This window comes from Callorhinchus milii, unplaced genomic scaffold (assembly GCF_018977255.1).
Source record: "Callorhinchus milii isolate IMCB2004 unplaced genomic scaffold, IMCB_Cmil_1.0 Scaffold1, whole genome shotgun sequence".
Classification (NCBI taxonomy): domain Eukaryota; kingdom Metazoa; phylum Chordata; class Chondrichthyes; order Chimaeriformes; family Callorhinchidae; genus Callorhinchus; species Callorhinchus milii.
In genome coordinates, this window is record NW_024704742.1 from 95,439,235 (window position 1) to 95,457,659 (window position 18,425).

The 18,425-nt window shown below is 43.3% G+C and overlaps 1 protein-coding gene across 2 annotated transcripts in view; it reads left to right on the forward strand.

Annotated features, from left to right (window-relative positions):
• frmd3 (FERM domain containing 3) overlaps positions 1–18,425 on the forward strand; it is a 110,082-nt gene that overhangs the window by 87,728 nt on the left and 3,929 nt on the right. The window contains exons 10-15 of one of the 2 annotated variants that reach the window (XM_007906830.2): positions 909–997; positions 5,958–6,032; positions 10,178–10,246; positions 11,026–11,153; positions 14,518–14,545; positions 15,232–15,243. In XM_007906830.2, coding sequence (XP_007905021.1) covers positions 909–997; positions 5,958–6,032; positions 10,178–10,246; positions 11,026–11,153; positions 14,518–14,545; positions 15,232–15,243 — 401 coding nt within the window. The remainder of the gene's footprint in view (positions 1–908; positions 998–5,957; positions 6,033–10,177; positions 10,247–11,025; positions 11,154–14,517; positions 14,546–15,231; positions 15,244–18,425) is intronic. The other variant, XM_007906829.2, reaches the window with a different exon arrangement.

An 18,425-nucleotide genomic window follows, 5' to 3' on the forward strand; every position in this document is an offset into this window, starting at 1 on the left:
GAGGGTGAGGTCCATAGCTTGGCTAACTAGGGTGTCATTCTGGTTCAGTTGGTAGCACTCTTGCTCCTGAGTCAGAAGGGTTCAAATCCCACATTGAAGATCCTGTGGCACTATTTGAAAACTGAAGGGGACTTCTCCAATGTTCTGCCAAACATTCCTCCAAATAAAATTGGTCATTCACTTCATGGCTATTTGTGGAAAATTACTGTGTGTAAAAATTGGCTGCTGCGTTTATCCACAAAACACAATCACTGTACTTTACAATCCTGTGAAGAGTTTTGGGATGTCCTCCTTACATGAAAATTGCTGTACCAAAGTATATGGATTATTATTACAGTATTATAACTACAAGGTACACGTTTCTTGGAACCAGCTTTAGCAGTTATGGGATTGTGGGCATTCTGTTTTCCATCAGAGTTGATAGAGATCAAGCTTGTGAAAAGAGGAAGGATTAAGAGTTTAGCCATTAAAAATAAGTGGTGGAAAATGTTGGTTTGGTTTAAATGTAGAAACTCTCTAACCAGCTCCTTTTAAAAAGTAATTGAGTGTGTTATTATCATGCAGTAAATGGCAACATTTTGTTCTAAGCGGGATAATAATATTGTGGACATTTTATGCAGTAAGCAATTTCAAATGGACATCTCATTTTCCACAAACATTAATGGCCAAGGCGACATCAATAGCACATATTGGGACATCAACCTCTCCTGGCTTGAAAATGAAGCTGCGGTGATGGGCAGTTAGTTGCAGGGACCTGAGATGAAACTTTGAAAATTCTGCACATTTTGAAAATGTATACGTACGCAATGTAAATGTTCTTTATCACGCATATTCCAGCGACTTGGGACATCCTCCCGAGGTGAAAGTAATGTTGTTGTTATTTCATTTCTCTCATTACACATGGTCAGAAGAAAATTGTGCTGACATATCATACATCAACCCCGGCTGCCTGCAAACATCTCTGGAAGTGTGGTGTGGAAAATCAAGCCTTTTACAAGTGAGTTTGTAGCAATAATCATTGAAGTGTTTCTATGAAAAAGGCTGTTGAATGTAAAACAGAAAAAGGTTTACCAATTTTACATGCATTCCCTTATTTTCCCTTATTTTTTTTTACAAATCACTTATAATTTACAATCAGTACTGAGAATGGTAAATATTAAAATTATTGCCACAGAACAATACTTGGCAGCAATGTTTGTAAAGCGCTTCGAGATATTATCCTCCATGAATGGATCTATATAAATGCAAGTAGTTGTTATTGTTGATGTGGTGCTTGATTGCATGCAATATAAGCAAAGGCATTTAAGAAGCGACAACATCAATGCTTGTGTTGCAAGCGATACTTTTCTAATGGCCAATATTTTTCATTGAAACCTATTTGAAACAGCAGTGATTCCTCTTTATATCAACCATCATTCCAGACATAAGCTTGAAAGGGAAGGAAAATCTTTGGCGAGTATTTTCTATGGAAAGTACTCCCCCTAGCTATAGACGAAGAAAATAATGCTATTACAAATGTGTATTGTACTATGTGTGAGGACATTTTTCGATTCCCGAAAACTGGTTTGGAAATTGGTTCATAGGAGATTTCTATTTGTCTTAACTGCAGTGTACACTCTCCCTAGAGGAATGCACAGTGCTTACGTAATTCTTGAAAGTATTAGGCACAAGTTGAGAAGAGCCAAAGCTTGGGGATGTCAGAGTATGTGTTGGGATGCCGCTAACCAGCTAAAGACACATAGCTTGCCATTATAAATATTGCCTGACAAGCTTCCCACTGACTTGACCAGATACGTCCTCCCTACCCATTAATTGAGGCTTTGGCTTGCAGAGCAAAGAGGAGTAGAGTGGGCAGAATCCCTGCCCCTAGTAACTGTTCTGCCACTCCCAATTCCTGCTGGTGAGCCAGGTGGCTGGTCTGCTCTGCATTAGAGAACAGACCTGTCTAACTCAGAAACTGGACTGCCAAGACTGTCACAGAGTGTCAACTTGATTCTGATATTTCATTGCCAAGCAAATCATCCTAGAGCCAGCTCAGTCCTAAGAAGACTTTGGCTAGCTTGCCCCCTCCCCAAGGAGTCAATAGTTGATTAGGTTTGAGCCTCACCACAATGATCACAGGGACTAGGAGTTCCTTTCATCCCTCTTAGTGAGCAGAACAACTCAGCATAACATGAGTGAGAGTATTATCACAATCCTGCTATCCACAGCTTGGACACGCATCTCTTCCCAATTGAATAGTGGTTCCACTAGTTGGAAATATGGAGCTTCAATGGTTGCTGTTTATCTCTGTGTACAATTCAAGGTAGATACCAAGCCCTTCTTAGCTTTGGACCAGTTTGTAAGTCAATCATGAGCTGCCTGTTTCTGAGGAAGTATATCTATGGCTGGGTGTTGCCAAGCAATTGAGGAAGCAAGTGCCAAATATCCAAGAAACACAGTGTTTTATTGTAGATCTGTTACTATATGTATTCGAAACACACTGGTGATGTCAGTAAAGATACACATTGGAAACTTGTGTAGTTCGATTCCAGAGGATGAACTTCCAGCAACAAAAGTGCTGATTGGGGTAGTTGAACGGCTAAACAACCCATTACCTGAGAAATTCACATCAGGGCCGTAAAATGCTGTGTGGCTGTAGATTGCTGTCCTCGGAGGACAGTGAAAAGGAAAATGCAGATGAGAGTGTGTCATAGAAACAGTGAGTCCTACCACGTGTGCAGACAGAGGGAATACAGCAGACACCCAGGCGATTTTCTTTCTCTCCCCAACACTGCAATGATATGAATAAAGGACATTGTAGTGCTTAATATATAATGTAATCCTTGCATTTGATATAATAATAATCCTTGCATTTGATATAACGCTTTTCAAGTCTTCTCGACATCTCAAAGCGCTTCACAGAATATGCTGTAAAGTGAATTAACTGTATATTTGTGGGTGAAACACAGCAGCAGCGCACAGCAGTGTCCCACAAACAGTCGTGGATTGAAAATTACCAATTTATTATTGCTTTTTGTTTTGGAGGGATTATTATTAGGTGTGTGGAGTAAGGTAACTTGCCCAAGGTTTCGCCCTGCCTGGAATTGAACCCAGGTGTCTCGCTTGCAAGGTGAGTGTTCTAACCACTGAGCTACAGGACTCCACAAGCGCCTTATCACATCTTCGAGACGTCTCAAAGCACTTTGAGATATCCCAAAGCAGCCAATTGCGCCCAGCAGTGTCCCACAAACAGTTGTGGATTAATACTGCTGGCCACCAATAAAGTCAAACATCCAGCGGTGGAAAAGAAACTTAAGATATGCCGACTGAAGATATGCAACTGTGGGACAATTAAAGTAAATGGGAGATATAAACATGGAAAAACCCATCCCTTGATTTTCTGTGTAAACCTCGGAACAGTTGTTTACATCACTTAGACTGAAAGAATACATTCTTATCTTGAAGGTAAAATATTCTTTACATAAATAAATGTAAGCTCACTTATTTCGCTCATCCCCTCCCACTAACTGCCATGCCCCAAAGAATTGTTTTGCTCATTGCATCTAAAGTGGAGTCCTGTAGCTCAGTGGTTGAGCACTCGCTTTGCAAGCTAGAGACCTGAGTTCAATTCCAGGCAGGGCGAAACCTTGGGCAAGTTTCCTTACTCCACACGCCTAATAATAATCCTCCAAAACCAAAAACAATAATAAATTGGTCATTTTCAATCCACGACTGTTTGTGGGACATTGCTGTGCGCAATTGGCTGCCGCGTTCGCCCACAAATATACAGTCAATTCACTTTACAGTGTGTTCTGTGAAGCGCTTTGGGACGTCCTCCCGACGTGAAAAGCGCTATATCAAATGCAAGGATTATTATTATTATTATTATTAAAGAGTTTCGCCCACAAAATACACAGTCCCTTTACAGTATATCCTGTAAAGCATTTTGAGACATCCTGATGATGGGATAAGATGATATATCAAGTGCAAGGATTATTATTATTGAAGGTCTATCAATCTATCCAGGTTGATTAAAGCATTGTGGAGAAGAAATTACACCTGCATCCGGAATTTGATCAATTCTTAAATACAGCCTTGATTTCGAAGCCCATTTTCTGCAAGTTTCTTTTAAGAAAAATAGTTTCAGAGTTAAGACTGAATTCTGCAATTACCATTTTTAGATTTTTGAAATGCTACATAAGTTTAAAAATCTAGACCCAGGGGCTGGTTTGGCTGGTTGGTTAAGACAGGAGTAAACCGAGAATGCTAAGTAAGAAATTGAACATTCAGCCTTCATGCTGTAAAAGCCTCTCCTGCTCAGGTATGACAAGGGTTTGTTGGACAGGGCTCATAGTGTGATGTATCACCTCCTGTGATCAGAGGAAAGCAGTGTGATCATTAAAGGACAGCTGCCATGCTTGCTGCTGCTGGCGTCTCTGACTCAATTAAATGTACCTGTGTGTTTTGAAGTATAACAACAACAAGAACAAGATTACATTTGTATAGCGCCTTTCATGTTGGGAGGACGTCGCAAGGCGCTGGACAGTGTACAGCAATTCAGACCCGAGCTGGGGTCAGGGCAGGAGAATGGAGGGGAAGGGGGTGGCCGCTGGCATGCTCAAAGAGGAGGGTTTTGAGGTGGGACTTGAAGGAGGCTAAGAGGGGGTGAGGCAGAGTGATTGTGGGATGGAATTCTAGAAGTTGGGGGCAGAGTGGCTGAAGGCTCTCCCGCCAATGGTGGGGTTTGTGGGTCGGGGGACATGGAGCAGGGCAGAGCCGGCTGAGTGGAGGGTATGGACGGGTTGGTAGGGGGTTAAAGGTCACAGAAGTAGGGTGGGGCGAGGCCATGGAGGGCTTTGTAGGCGAGGACCAGGATCTTGAATTAGATCCCCTGAAGGATAAGGAACCAATGGAGTCGGGCGAGAATGGGGGAGACGGGGTCATGGAGTTTGGTGCGGGAGAGGACACGGGCTGCTGAGTTCTGGATTATCTGTAGCCTGTGGAGGGAAGAGTTGGGAAGGCCGACAAGCAGGGCATTTGATAGTCGAGCCTGGAGGTGATGAAGGCATGAACAAGAGTTTCAGCGCCCTGAGGGGTAAATAAAGCATTAGTCACCCTGTTCTATAGCATACTGCAACCTAACTGTGTCTCAATATCCCGTTCTGTAGTTCCCATGAGCAACACCAGCAGGCTGCGGCCTGCTCCACAAACCCGCCCAGCCCGCCTCACCATCGACGGTCAGACTTTCAGCCTCTCTGCCCCCACCCCTTGGAACTGTTCAGTGCTTTGGGACATCCTCCCGACATGCAAAGCACTGCACAAATGTAATTTTGTATTGTACTGTTTAATGGAATCTATCCTTTGTAATATGGTCTTACTGGCTTCAGGTTTCTCCAATTATTACAGTGTTGGTAACTCTGTCTTTCAGTCGATACCCAACACAATGTTATAAAAGCATCTAGTGTATCCAATTTAATGTATTTGAAAGTGAGTCAGTGGATTGAATGTCCTTCTCCTGTTCCTGATTTCCTTTGTGCTGTGTTTGGTGAGGGTGCAGCACTATGCTAAAGCAATGGCAAGATATTAGCCTCATGTACTCTCCTTCTCCCATCCCATGATATGTCCCTCTCACTGCAGAGTCTGTCAAAACCACCCAGACAGAGCAATGGCACACGCCGTTGAATTGAATCTAAGATGGAAAAAGAGTGCAGCCGATGTTCCAGTAATCCACACTGATGCAGTACGAAAACAAGAAAATAACTTATATTTTTATATAACAACAATAGGTTGCATTTATATAGCGCTCTTCACACAGGGTAGAGTGTCAGAGTGCTTGAACTTTTTTTGTCAAAAGGGTCTCAATACACTTCACAGAGTAATTACCGTCGTGTTTTGATTATTCTTTTGTAGGTAAACATGATACACAGTATACTTCATAAGGAAATGCACTTACACTTTTTCAATTGTGCTTCTAGATATGCGAAATCCAGTCAGATCAAGACTGTCTCCAGCAGCAACATCTTTTTTAAAGGCAAGAGGTTTCGTTTCAGGTGAGTTTTTCCCTTCATTACAAAAGCAGCTTTAATAAACTTCTTACTTGATTTAATTGTATTTTTCCCCAAGAAACCTAAATCGCTGGATCAAGTAGCAAGATCAGTGTATAAGGCAAATATGGCTTGCAAGCCAGCCAGTCAGAGAAATTGCACACTTCTAAACCCTTCAATATCCTTTCCAGTTAAATATTATCATGTGAGAGCACTTCAGTCAGTGTCTCAGATGTAAAGAGATTACACTCACTAAACACTCACCACAAGTAAAGCCTGTTTACGCCAAACGTATATTGTTTTCTCCAATTCGAAGTTCAGTGCACGCCATATACCATATATTTACTTATAATGCAAATTCACTTGTAACAGGGTTGCACAGTGGAGCCCGTTCACTGCAAGCTGACCATAGTCATTGATTTTTCAGCTCATTAAAGGTGTAAAATAATTTGACCTTAGCAAGCTTGCGAAGGGCGTTTTCCAACCTTTACTATACCGCAGATCACATGGTAAGGAAATGGTGGACTTGGTAAACATGATATATCACTGTTCAAGATTCTGCCCTTGCCACCCAGCAAATGCAGAATTTAAAGTCTTCATAAAATATATAATGGAAATCATTTACACCAGAAGGATTCAGAAGCAATGCTAGTGATGTGAGAAAAGTGCTAGTCGCAGTGTAGTAATAAGAAACGTAAGAAGCTCATTTCCAAATGGTATTTTTTTGAAGGAAACAGAACAAAGAAAAGAGTGAAACTATTACTTTACCTCAGTCTAAATCATTTCTTGTTCTCACAATGCTTTCCTCAACTTTATATAAAAGCTTTTGTTAGCCAGGGAAGGGGGATGAGGAGGGTTGGAGGGGGGAGCTGAATCCATTTCCCTACAGTGAATCTTGTTTTCTGTTGACGTATCCATTGTTCCTCTCTCTTTCTTTCTTTTACTCCTGACAGCAGCATGATTTTCATTTCAGCATCTTTGTTTTCTTGAGAGCAAAACATCACGCAACCCCTATAGTGCTTGATTAATATTTTATTTGGATAGCATTATTTAAATTGCATGTGAAACAACAACAACAACAACAAGATTCCATTTATTGAGCGCCTTTCATGTCGGGAGGACGTCCCAAGGCGCTGTACAGTTGGGTCAGGACCCGAGCAGGGGGGAAATGGTCAGGGTGATGGGAGGGAAGGGAGGGAGCGAGGAGGGGGTAGAGAGTCGAGAGGGGAGCTGAAGGCACGGTCAAAGAGAAAGGTCTTGAGACCGGCCTTGAAGGAGGAAAAGGAGGAGGCGGCGAAGGCACTGGGGGATAGAGTTCCAGAGCCTCGGGGCTGAGAGGCTGAAGGCCCGCCCACCGATGGTAGGACGGTTGGGGCGGGGGATGTGCAGTAGACCGGAGCCAGAGGAACGGAGGGTACGGGCAGGTAGGTAGGGGGATAGTAGGTCGGAGAGGTAGGAGGGAGCAAGGCCGTGAATGGCCTTGTAGGTGAGGATGAGGATCCTGATCCTCTGGGGGATGGGGAGCCAGTGGAGGTGAGCGAGGGTGGGAGTGATGTGGTCCTGGTGCGCGACAGTACACGAGCTGCAGAGTTCTGAATGACCTGCAGCTTGTGGAGGGAGGTGCCAGGAAGGCCGGCGAGGAGAGAGTTCCCATAGTCCAGCCTTGAGGTGATAAAGGCGTGGACCAGAGTTTCAGCAGCGTGAGGGGTGAGGTAGTGCCGTAGTCTGGTGACATTCCGGAGGTGATGGAAGGCGGTGCCAGTTGTGGCGCGGATATGAGGGAGAAAGGACAGCTCAGGGTCGAACAGAACACAGAGGTTCCTGACTGCTTTGAGAGGTGGAGAGTGCAGCCTTGGATGCTGATGCTGACGTGAGCCAATCAGGAGGGCCTCAGTTTTACGCACGTTGAGCTGAAGAAAGTTATCAGGACTCGATGTCGGACAGGCAGCTGTCAGGACATCGGTGGTCATGGAGTTGAGGGTAGAGGAGGAAAGATAGAGTTGGGTGTCATCCGCATACATGTGGAAGTTAACCCCATGTCTGCGGATGATGTCACCAAGGGGGAGCATATAGAGGGTGAAGAGGAGGGGACCGAGGACAGAGCCCTGAGGGACACCGCACGAGACAGTGCGGGGGCTGGAGGAAAAGCCGTTAGTAGAAAGACGGTGGGAGAGGTACGACCTAAACCACTCAAGGACAGGGCCTTGAAGGTTTAGTTGGGGGGGGAAAAGCGGTGGAGGAGGATAGCATGGTCGACCGTATCGAATGCTGCCGATAGGTCGAGGAGGACGAGGAGGCAGAGGGAGCCCTGGTCACAGATGATCAGGAAGTCATTGGTGACCTTGACCAGGGCAGTTTCTGTGCTATGGGCAGCACGGAAACCCGACTGAAGCGGTTCGAATAGTGAATAGTTGGAGAGGAAAGAGCGCAGCTGGGAGGCGACAACTCTTTCCAGGACCTTGGACAGGAAGGGGAGGTTGGAGGTGGGCCGGTAGCTTGATAGCTGCGACGCATCAAGGGAGGGTTTTTTCAAGGTGGGAGTGATGGTGGCAGTTTTTAAGGGAATGGGAACAGAAAGGATGCTACACTAATCTGGGCAAATAAATTCAGCACTTGAGCATATCTAAAATGAGTACCAATAATACACAATGACTGATGCTTAGAAATTTACAAACATGCAAAGGCGAGAGATTGTCCCAGTCAGTTTGGCTCAGCACTACATTGTGCAATACCTTTACTTACAGGGTGTCATTTATTTGTTATTACACATTGCAATTATTTTCAGTTTGCACATGGTAAATGGTTATTGCAAATGACAGCCCTAAAGTGGTACTGAGCCATACAGACTAGTTAAGGCCCAGATTTATTCCCTCACTATCCTCCACCTTTCTTGATGCCAATCCGCAGCTCAGGTGCAAATCAGCACCTTGGGACATCCTTCCAATAACAGGCCATATATAAATGTAACTTGTTGTTGGTCTGTCTGTGCTCAGTCAGTTTGATCTCACATAGGGTGACTCTGAAAAGTTGCTATTGGTCAAAGTAAGCTATTTAATGGGTTATCTAGGTTTCAAGTTATCTTAATTGACTTAAGTTACATTATTAAAATATTAATAACAATAATAATAATAATATTCCTTGCATTTGATATAGCGCTTTTCACGTCAGGAGGACGTCCCAAAGCGCTTCACAGAATATACTGTAAAGTGAATTGACTGTATATTTGTGGGTGAACGCGGCAGCCAATTGCGCACAGCAATGTCCCACAGACAGTCGCGGATTGAAAATGACCAATTTATTATTGTTTTGTTTTTTTGGAGGGATTATTATTAGGCGTGTGGAGTAAGGAAACTTTCCCAAGGTTTCGCCCGGCCTGGAATTGAACTCAGGTCTCTCACTTGCAAAGTGAGTGCTCTAACCACTGAGCTACAGGACTCCACATAATCAAGCACTATAGCCATGTTTCGAACACAGTGTGCACTCTATCTTCAAAAGGATATTGAACAAGAATAATCCTATGATTTAAAGCTCTGGGTTATTACAATGCTGAATCTCACAAAGTAGAACCTGTTCTTGTTAGAAAACGAGTGTCTTCTTCCCCTCCCCCGAAGAGCCATACCTTGGACCTGGGACAACTGGAGACGCAGTAAAACCAGATTTCTGGTGCTCATTTGATAATTACGTGTGATAGAAAGTGGTCAACTTCCAGAGCGCCAGGTTACCACTTTTTGCACATGATATTCCTCCCGACGTGAAAAGTGCTGTACAAATGCAATTTGAATGTTGCTGATGTTATTTCTTATGAGCAGGCAGCAATACTGATGACACTTCATGAAGCAGATGTTTTATGCATGTAGTGAGCATGCCCAGCACTTAGGAAGTAACATCAGCAATAACTTTATGGCCCAGAAGTTGGTTATTCCTTTTGCCCTTTGGATTGGACCCAGATGATCGCGTTCTAATGAGATTTTCCTGTTTTGACTGTTTGCATCCATTCACACGTAGCAAGATACAGACCAAAGCTGGTACACTACATGTTTTAGTTCCTCAAATTTAAAGGCGTTAAACGTATGGTGTTATTTTCAAAAAAAGGAAAAATTGTCATTTAATAACTCTGATTAAAAAAACAAACTGCATCTTGTTGGTTGTAGTGGAAGAGTTGCCAAAGAAGTCATTGAGGCAAGTTCCAATATTCAGCGCAGCCCTCCCGAAGTCCACAGGTAAAGTACAAATAGATGTGGTCATGCAAAGGGCCCCACCTTTTCTCCAGCAATCCTGGTTAGTAAACACTGAGTGACATTAGAAACAAAATGTCTGACTTGTTCACATTTACTACTGATACTAGAATATAAGACGTTTTTTTCTGAGGGGGAAGAGGGTTGGGGCTATGCACACAAGGTAGTGTATCATCAAATCAGAGAGAGCAGGAAAGTGTGAGCAATATTTGATCATGCTCTGTGCTCTGAGCTGAGTAAACTGATGGCAGTATGGTCAGTTATGAGTGCTGGTAGATTAGCCTGTTCAGGGGGACGTTAAAGATCCCATGGCACTATGATCCCAATATCCTGGATAACAAGAGCCATTCTTACCTACACATCCCTATGTGTCCTGAGCTGCCCGATCTCTGTAACATTCTCCAGCCTCACTCTCCTGCTTGCCGTCTCTGTAAAGCAAACCTGGGTCTGGGTGCATTCCTCACCCACTTTGGCCCACTCAGGGTATCCAATCCTTCAAACACTATGCCCATAATTCTGGAAGCCCTTCCTTAAATCCCTCCACCTTGCCCTTCTAAATCTGTCTTTAAAAGCCTCCTGTAAACCTATCTCTTTGACTGTGCTCCTGTCACCTCCTCCTTCTCCTGCCCTTTGTGCTTGGTGTCTTGCACCATCTCTGAAAAGTTGTTACCCTATGTAAAAGGTGCTATATAAATGAAAATTGTTATTATCGTGTTGTAAGATTTGTGACAACGCAATACTTATTAGACTGTAATCTTTTCCAGATGCACACTAGCACAGAGCCGAAGTTCGTATTCTTTATGCAGGCAGCTGATAACTGATGTTGAGAATCTGGATTCGCAACTCCCTTCCCCCAGCGATTCTCAAGAACATTCTGGTGTGGATGGTGAGAGCTCAGTTACATTTACACACAACCAGTCTGCTGTCCAGTAGGGAGTAGAGAAGAGATGAAAGAGATGGCTGCACTTTCATTGTCTTAACGTCCTCTGATGCATAACCAAACGGTATTTGAACTTACATCATGCTTATGAGCTGGAGGCTTTACAGTCGGTGTAGTTGTGGTAATGTTGTGCGACTGGCTATGCAGTAAAATTAAAAAAATTTAACCAGTGTTCAGAAATGATCAATAGAGTTCTAGATACAATAATAATCCTTGCATTTGATATAGAGCCTTATTTGATTTCAAGATCCTCATCCTCACCCACAAGGCCATTCACGGCCTTGCTCCCTCCTACCTCTCCAACCTACTATCCCCCTACCTACCTGCCCGTACCCTCCGTTCCTCCGGCTCCGGTCTGCTCCACGTCCCCCGCCCCAATCGCCCTACCATCGGTGGTCGGGCCTTCAGCCTCTCAGCCCCGAGGCTCTGGAACTCTATCCCCCAGTGCCTTCGCCTTGCTTCCTCCCTCTCCTCCTTCAAGGCCGGTCTCAAAACCTTTCTCTTTGACCGAGCCTTCAGCTCCCTCTCGACTCTCTTCCCCCTCCTCGCTCCCTCCCTTCCCTCCCCTCACCCTGACCATTTCCCCCCTCCTCGCTCCCTCCCTTCCCTCCCCTCACCCTGACCATTTCCCCCCTCCTCGCTCCCTCCCTTCCCTCCCCTCACCCTGACCATTTCCCCCCTCCTCGCTCCCTCCCTTCCCTCCCCTCACCCTGACCATTTCCCCCTGCTCAGGTCATGACCCAACTGTGCAGCGCCTTGGGACGTCCTCCTGACATGAAAGGCGCTTTATAAATGGAATCTTGTTGTTGTTGTTGTTGTCATGCCTTCTAGATGTCTAAAAGCGGTTCACAGAATATACTGTAAAGTGAATTGACTGTATATTTTGTGGGTGAAACTCAGTCACCAATTGCACACAGCAGTGTCTCACAAACAGTTGTGGATTGAAGTGAGCAATGTATTTTTTTTTGTTGAAGGAATTATTACCCCCGGAAACACGATCCGCTAATTGACTAACTGGGTTCCTACTTACTGCATAGATAAACAGAGGCATGAGGAGTAAGGAAACTTGCCCAACGTTTCGCCCTGACGTGAATCAAACTCAGGTCTCTCACTTGCGAGGAAGTGCTCTTATCACTGAGCTACGGGACTCCACATATGCTTAATATATGCTCCACATATGCTTAAATCCCTGGGAATTAGAGCAGGAATGCCCTGCTTTTAATCTCTCAGTTGCTGAAAGGCACTTCAACTTTCTTCCAGCAGAAAAATGGTGCATTAAGGCAACAGTGGATGTTGTCGGTAAGAAACTGTGCCTGTTTGTTTCTGCCCTGTGCATGTGCAGCGCCATTTCTGTGACCTACACCAAAGATTTGCTTGTATGTTGACGTTCCCTGAAGTGAGCCAGTTCACGATTGACTGAAGCACAATTTGAGTGAACTGAGGTGGATAAAATACATGAAAATGCACCAGAGCTGTCCAATCCATTTACCCTCTCAGATATGACAAGGCAGAAGTAAGGAAATGGAAAGCTGGGAGATGAGCCAAATGAATCAGGAAATAGGGCCATGGAAAGAATGAGCAGAATAATTGACTTCAATGAGTGCTTAGTCAAATGGTGTGTACAGGAGGGAATGGAAGTTGTTGATAACTGGGGTGATGTTTTCAGGCAGAAGGTACCACTTCAGGAATGATGAACTGCACATAAGTAGATGAGGAACTAAGCTGCAGGCGAAGAACATAAATATGATGTTTGTGATTCATTTAAACTAGATTTGGAGGGCAGGCAGGAATGCTGTGGTAGATAAGAATGAGCTGAGGACCATGGACGATCAGTGGTTAATGGGTGAAGGGGAAAAGAAAATGAAATATAAAGATTAACCAAGAAAAGGAACATGTTGCAGCATAAGCTCAGATGTTTTCAAAGTAATTTTACGTCGAGTGCAATATCATTTATACTTTGGGCTGACAGGGCTCCAAAACACAACAGGAGTTTCTGTTGCACACTGTTTAGAACTTGCCCAGGACAGCCCTGCCCACCAACAGTGTGGGAGCAGTGTTTTATCAGACTCAAATATAAGTCAACATCTGTTTTAAGAAGAGCTAAAATGCTGCTCTCACACTGGGAATAGAGATGCTTTCTGCTTCTCACTGCCTAGAAGCCAGGATGTTGATATTGCATCTTCACAGGCTCTGGCTAAAACCATTCTCCCACAGTAAGTGATGGGAGTCTCAGAAGCATTCACTTCACACAAACATAAGATTCTTAAAGGGCTGGATAAAGTAGACACTGAGGGTCTGTTTCCACTGGTAGGAGAATCTATAACCAGGGGTCACAGTCTTAAAATTAAGGGTCAGCCTTTTAGAACAGAGTTGAGGAAACATTTCTTCACTCAGAGGGTAGTGAATTTATGGAGCTTGAACCCAGAGGCGAGAATGCTACCACTGCACCAGGTTGACCTAAAAGGAGCACTAGGAAGGAAGTATTGGAATTCGAGCAGAAGGAGCCTGTGAAAACATAACTGTTATAAGAGATGTGGCTGAGAGTGAACTGTGGTCATTCAAAAGAAAAACTAACAAGAGAATACTAAATGTTTTGCAAGGAGAGGCCTGTGAAGCTGGTTGGAGGAGTGTCGTTAATGCCAATGGAGGACATAGCTGCAGTTGAGAGGGGAAATTTAACAGCTAAAGCAGGTGGCAATTGCAATCTGGGTATAAAATGTGTGAGTGTGGGGCACGGGGTGGGGGAGGCGGGATTTGTGATGTGATAATTAGCACATGGCAGATAATGTGGTAGGGAGCATCTGTCCTCAACTGATGATGGGCAGAGCAGGACTATAACTGGTGGATTTTAAGCGACACAGAAATTGCCGTAGTGTTTAGGAATTCTGTTGACCAAAAATAACAACAGTTCTTACGTTTGATACAGACGTCTCAAAGTACTTCACAGGATAAATTGCAAACTGAAGTGAATGTGGGCGAAACAAGGCACACAGCAATGTCCCACAAACAGAGGGGCCAATTTTATTTGGGGGATTGTTGGCTAATACTCCCTTCTCTTTTTGAATAGAGCCATAGGATCTTTAACGTCCACTGAACAGGCAGATGGGAACTCGGTTTAACATCTCATCTGAAGGACAGCAAATATAAATTGTATTTATATTCATACTCTGTATGAAATAAATAGATATAAAGGGCCAACAGAAACCACATTGTCAAATGCTGAGGATATTAACCATGTGACATCCACCCCCAAAATATAACAGGCGCTTGCAGAGGCTTTACTCTGAATCAGGACCTACAGCTAATGCTTCTCCAGCAATCCCCCTTCCCGCAGACTTGAATATGCAAACTGCGAGTCACAGGATATATACATTTCTCTGAGGGAAATGGAGTGGAGGATCAGCCTGTAAGCAACATCAAAATAGTAAATGACATCATGGAAACTATGCAGCTGTCCTGAATTAAACTGGTCTACTTTGATTTCACATTGAGCATCGGAGAGGCGATTGTGATACATAACAAGTTGCTTCCTGCTCAGCAAGTCGGGGACAGGAACAGAAAAGTCTCACTGTTTTGCACAATTGGCTGCCGCGTTTTGCCCACAAAATATACAGACAATTTACTTTTACAGTATATTCTGTGAAGTGCTTTGAGACATCTGAAAGACGTGATAAGGCACTATATCAAATGCAAGGATTATTATTAGTATCAGAAGTGATAGTTGCCCATTGAATACATTTTATCACAATGCCTACACAGATAAAACTATCCCTTTAGTTTCAGAAATGAATACAAAAATTTAAACAAAAACTTCATGCTACTATATATGATACATATTAGTTATTAATAGGTGTGTGACTTATCACTTTTGCTACTGTATAACAACCTGTTTCAACTCAAATTGGATCATTGTTAACATTGTGCATTTCACTTAATTTAAAGGCCTAAGATGGGTAATTTGGAGTTGAAGTACAGATCAGTCATGATTTAATATAATGGCAGAATAGGCTCGAGGGGCCTAATGGCCCAGTTCTGTTCCTATGTTCCTAATAATAATAGCCCTTACATTTGATCTAGAGCCTTATCGTGTCTTCGGGACGTCTCAAAGAGCTTCACACAATATACTGCAGTAAATTTTGTGGAGTTTTATGGAGTAAGGAAACTTGACTTACTTTACTCCACAAAAGGAATAGTGAAGGTTTGCCTAACTTTAGTAGAAAAAGAGCATTAGTTTTGCTACAATGCCATCACAGGCATCTAACTTCATGATGTGTTTCTAAGTGATTTATGATATTGCATTGTGCGCACAGTAATAAGAGAAGATACCAAATGCTTTTCTGTGAAGACAACAAATTCCTTTGGTCTACAGAATGCTGCTCTGACACAATTCTTCATTGCCTGTATAAGCTTAAGTAGAAGGTTATAAAAAGGATTAAAGATTGGTTACAGTGACTGGATTAAATAAAATAAACGTCAGTAATGTTCTTTTGCTAATAATTGCAGTCATTCTTCCGTTGAACCTTTGTGAATTGGATGGTTACCATGAAGAGTACATTAGATTGCTCAGTGTTGTATTTCCCTTCTGAGAGGATTTTGTCACTAACTGTGCTGTGACAGGAGGAATACCTTGTCCCTGAATCTGGAATGTAATTACATGTTTTAAAAATCTTTGAATATACAAGATATATAAATGTTATAAATATATAAATATACATATATATAAATGTTTGCTGCTGCTGTATCACATTCCTTCTCCCTGCTGCCTTACTTTACAACAATAACAACAACAAGATTCCATTTATTGAGCGCCTTTCACGTCGGGAGGACGTCCCAAGGCGCTGTACAGTTGGGTCAGGACCCGAGCAGGGGGAAATGGTCAGGGTGAGGGGAGGGAAGGGAGGGAGCGAGGAGGGGGTAGAGAGTCGAGAGGGGAGCTGAAGGCACGGTCAAAGAGAAAGGTCTTGTGTGAGACCGGCCTTGAAGGAGGAAAGGGAGGAGGCGGCGAAGGCACTGGGGATAGAGTTCCAGAGCCTAGGGGCTGAGAAGCTGAAGGCCCGGCCCGGCGGTTGGGGCGGGGGATGTGGAGCAGACCGGAGCCAGAGGAATGGAGGGTACGGGTAGGTAAGTAGGGGGATAGTAGGTCAGAGAGGTAGGAGGGAGCAAGGCCGTGAATGGCCTTGTAGGTTAGGATGAGGATCTTGAATTCGATCCTCTGGGGGATGGGGAGCCAGTGGAGGCGAGCGAGGGTGGAGTGATACGGTCGTGAAGCCTGGTGCGGGACAGTACACGAGCTGCAGAGTTCTGAATGACCGTTCCTGTGGCCCTATATTTTGAAGGGGGACAGGTTTGCCTTTCATGTGCTTGGGTGCTTGAATTGTCATTCAAAGATGAGGGTCAGGCAGGTTAAGAAATTTCACACCTATATATATATTCCAAGATTTTTAAAACATGGTGTAATAATTATATTCCATATAGGGACAAGGTATAGCTCTAGTTTTTGTTATTATTGTTGTTAGCGAGTGGTGATATGCACTCAGCTTCTGCTGAATTCTCAGTCTGAACTTTACTGCAATGGTGATACCTGGAGCTAAGAGTTTCTCTTCACTGTGTAGGAAAATATTTCCCCAGGCAACTCTCAAACATTACCTGGTGACTGGGTCAGAGTGTAGTCACAGTCAGTGAGCAGGTTACGGGATGAATGAGCCAGGGGGGAATAAATAAAGAAAACAAATAATATTGAACAGTCATTCAAAGATCAAAGACAAAGAAAATGTAATAGTATTTATTCTAAATCGTGTTTGGTACAGGATTTCAGCTCCGATCATGGCAAGTGCTTTATAAATAACTCTGGAATGAAAGCCATCATTTCCCTTGTGCCCAGTACTTGGTCAGAGAGTTCACAATCAGTGGATACACTGGGATCTTTTCTTGCCCTGTTGTTGGAGTTGGCTGGCAGAGACTGTGAGGCTTCTTGACTGGGGACAAAATGTTTGCCATCTAGGCCTGTGGACTGAAGTACTGAAGGATGATCATGGTGAAAGGCCGATTGAAAGTCCCTACCAGGAGCAGCCTTCATCTCTGTATGGTGAACCACTGCTCCACAGATATGTACATTTGATTATTGAAGCATGGACCAAAGGTCATAGCCAGGGGAATCGGTAATGTCTCATTTCTTTAATAATAACTGAGTTTCTGCATGAATGTTTCCTTTTGATACATTTTTGATTTGGTGGAAAAATTCCCCAGGTTAATATAAATAAACCTGGAGGTCCATTCTGTTAGTCGGGGAAATCAGGTGCTTGCCTCCTTTCATGAGCTGGCTGGTATTTTTGTTGACTATATTAAAAATTATTGAGTCTGTGTATTTGTACTTCATTCCATGTAAACACATCCTTTCCATTTTGGGGGATATTTAAGATTTTAAAAGGTACATCTAAGATTGGTAGCAGGAGATTTAATAGGGAGTTTAGGAGAACTTCTTCACACAGAGGATGGTGATTAAAATGTGGAATTCATTGCTGTGGTTGGTAGCCCTTCTGCCTCTGAGTCAAAAGGTTGTGTGTTCAAGCCCCAAGTTGAGACTTGGAACTCATATAACCCAGACTGTCACTCTAAAGCAGTGGTGAATTGTCAAAAGTTACCTTCCTTTGTATGAGATGTCAAACCAAGGTCCTGTTTGCATGTTCGGATGGATGTTAAAGATCTCATGGCACTATTTGAAAAGTCTATTCGGTGTCCTGGCCAACAATTCCACAAATAAAACTGGTCATTAATAATAATAAATTGGTCACTTAATCCATGACTGCTTGTGGGACACTGCTGTGCGCAATTGGCTGCCGTGTTTCGCCCACAAAATATACAATCAATTCACTTAACAGGATATTCTGTGAAGCACTTTGAGACATCTCAAAGACATGATTAGGTGCTATATCAAATGCAAGGATTATTATTATTATATAATTATTATTTACAGTATATCCTGTGATGTGCTTTGAGAAGTCCTCCCCATGTGAAAGGCGATATATTTCATATAAGGATTGTTATAATTATTATTTGATATCAAAAGCATCAATGTATCTCAATCAAAATGATACATACAAGAGGGAGAACAGACTAAAGGGGAATAGGAGGGGTGGGGCTTGTGTGGGATACATGGACTAGTTAAACTGAATGAGCGGTTTCCTTTCACATTATTCCTCACTGTGTGTCATAGGAATAATGTGA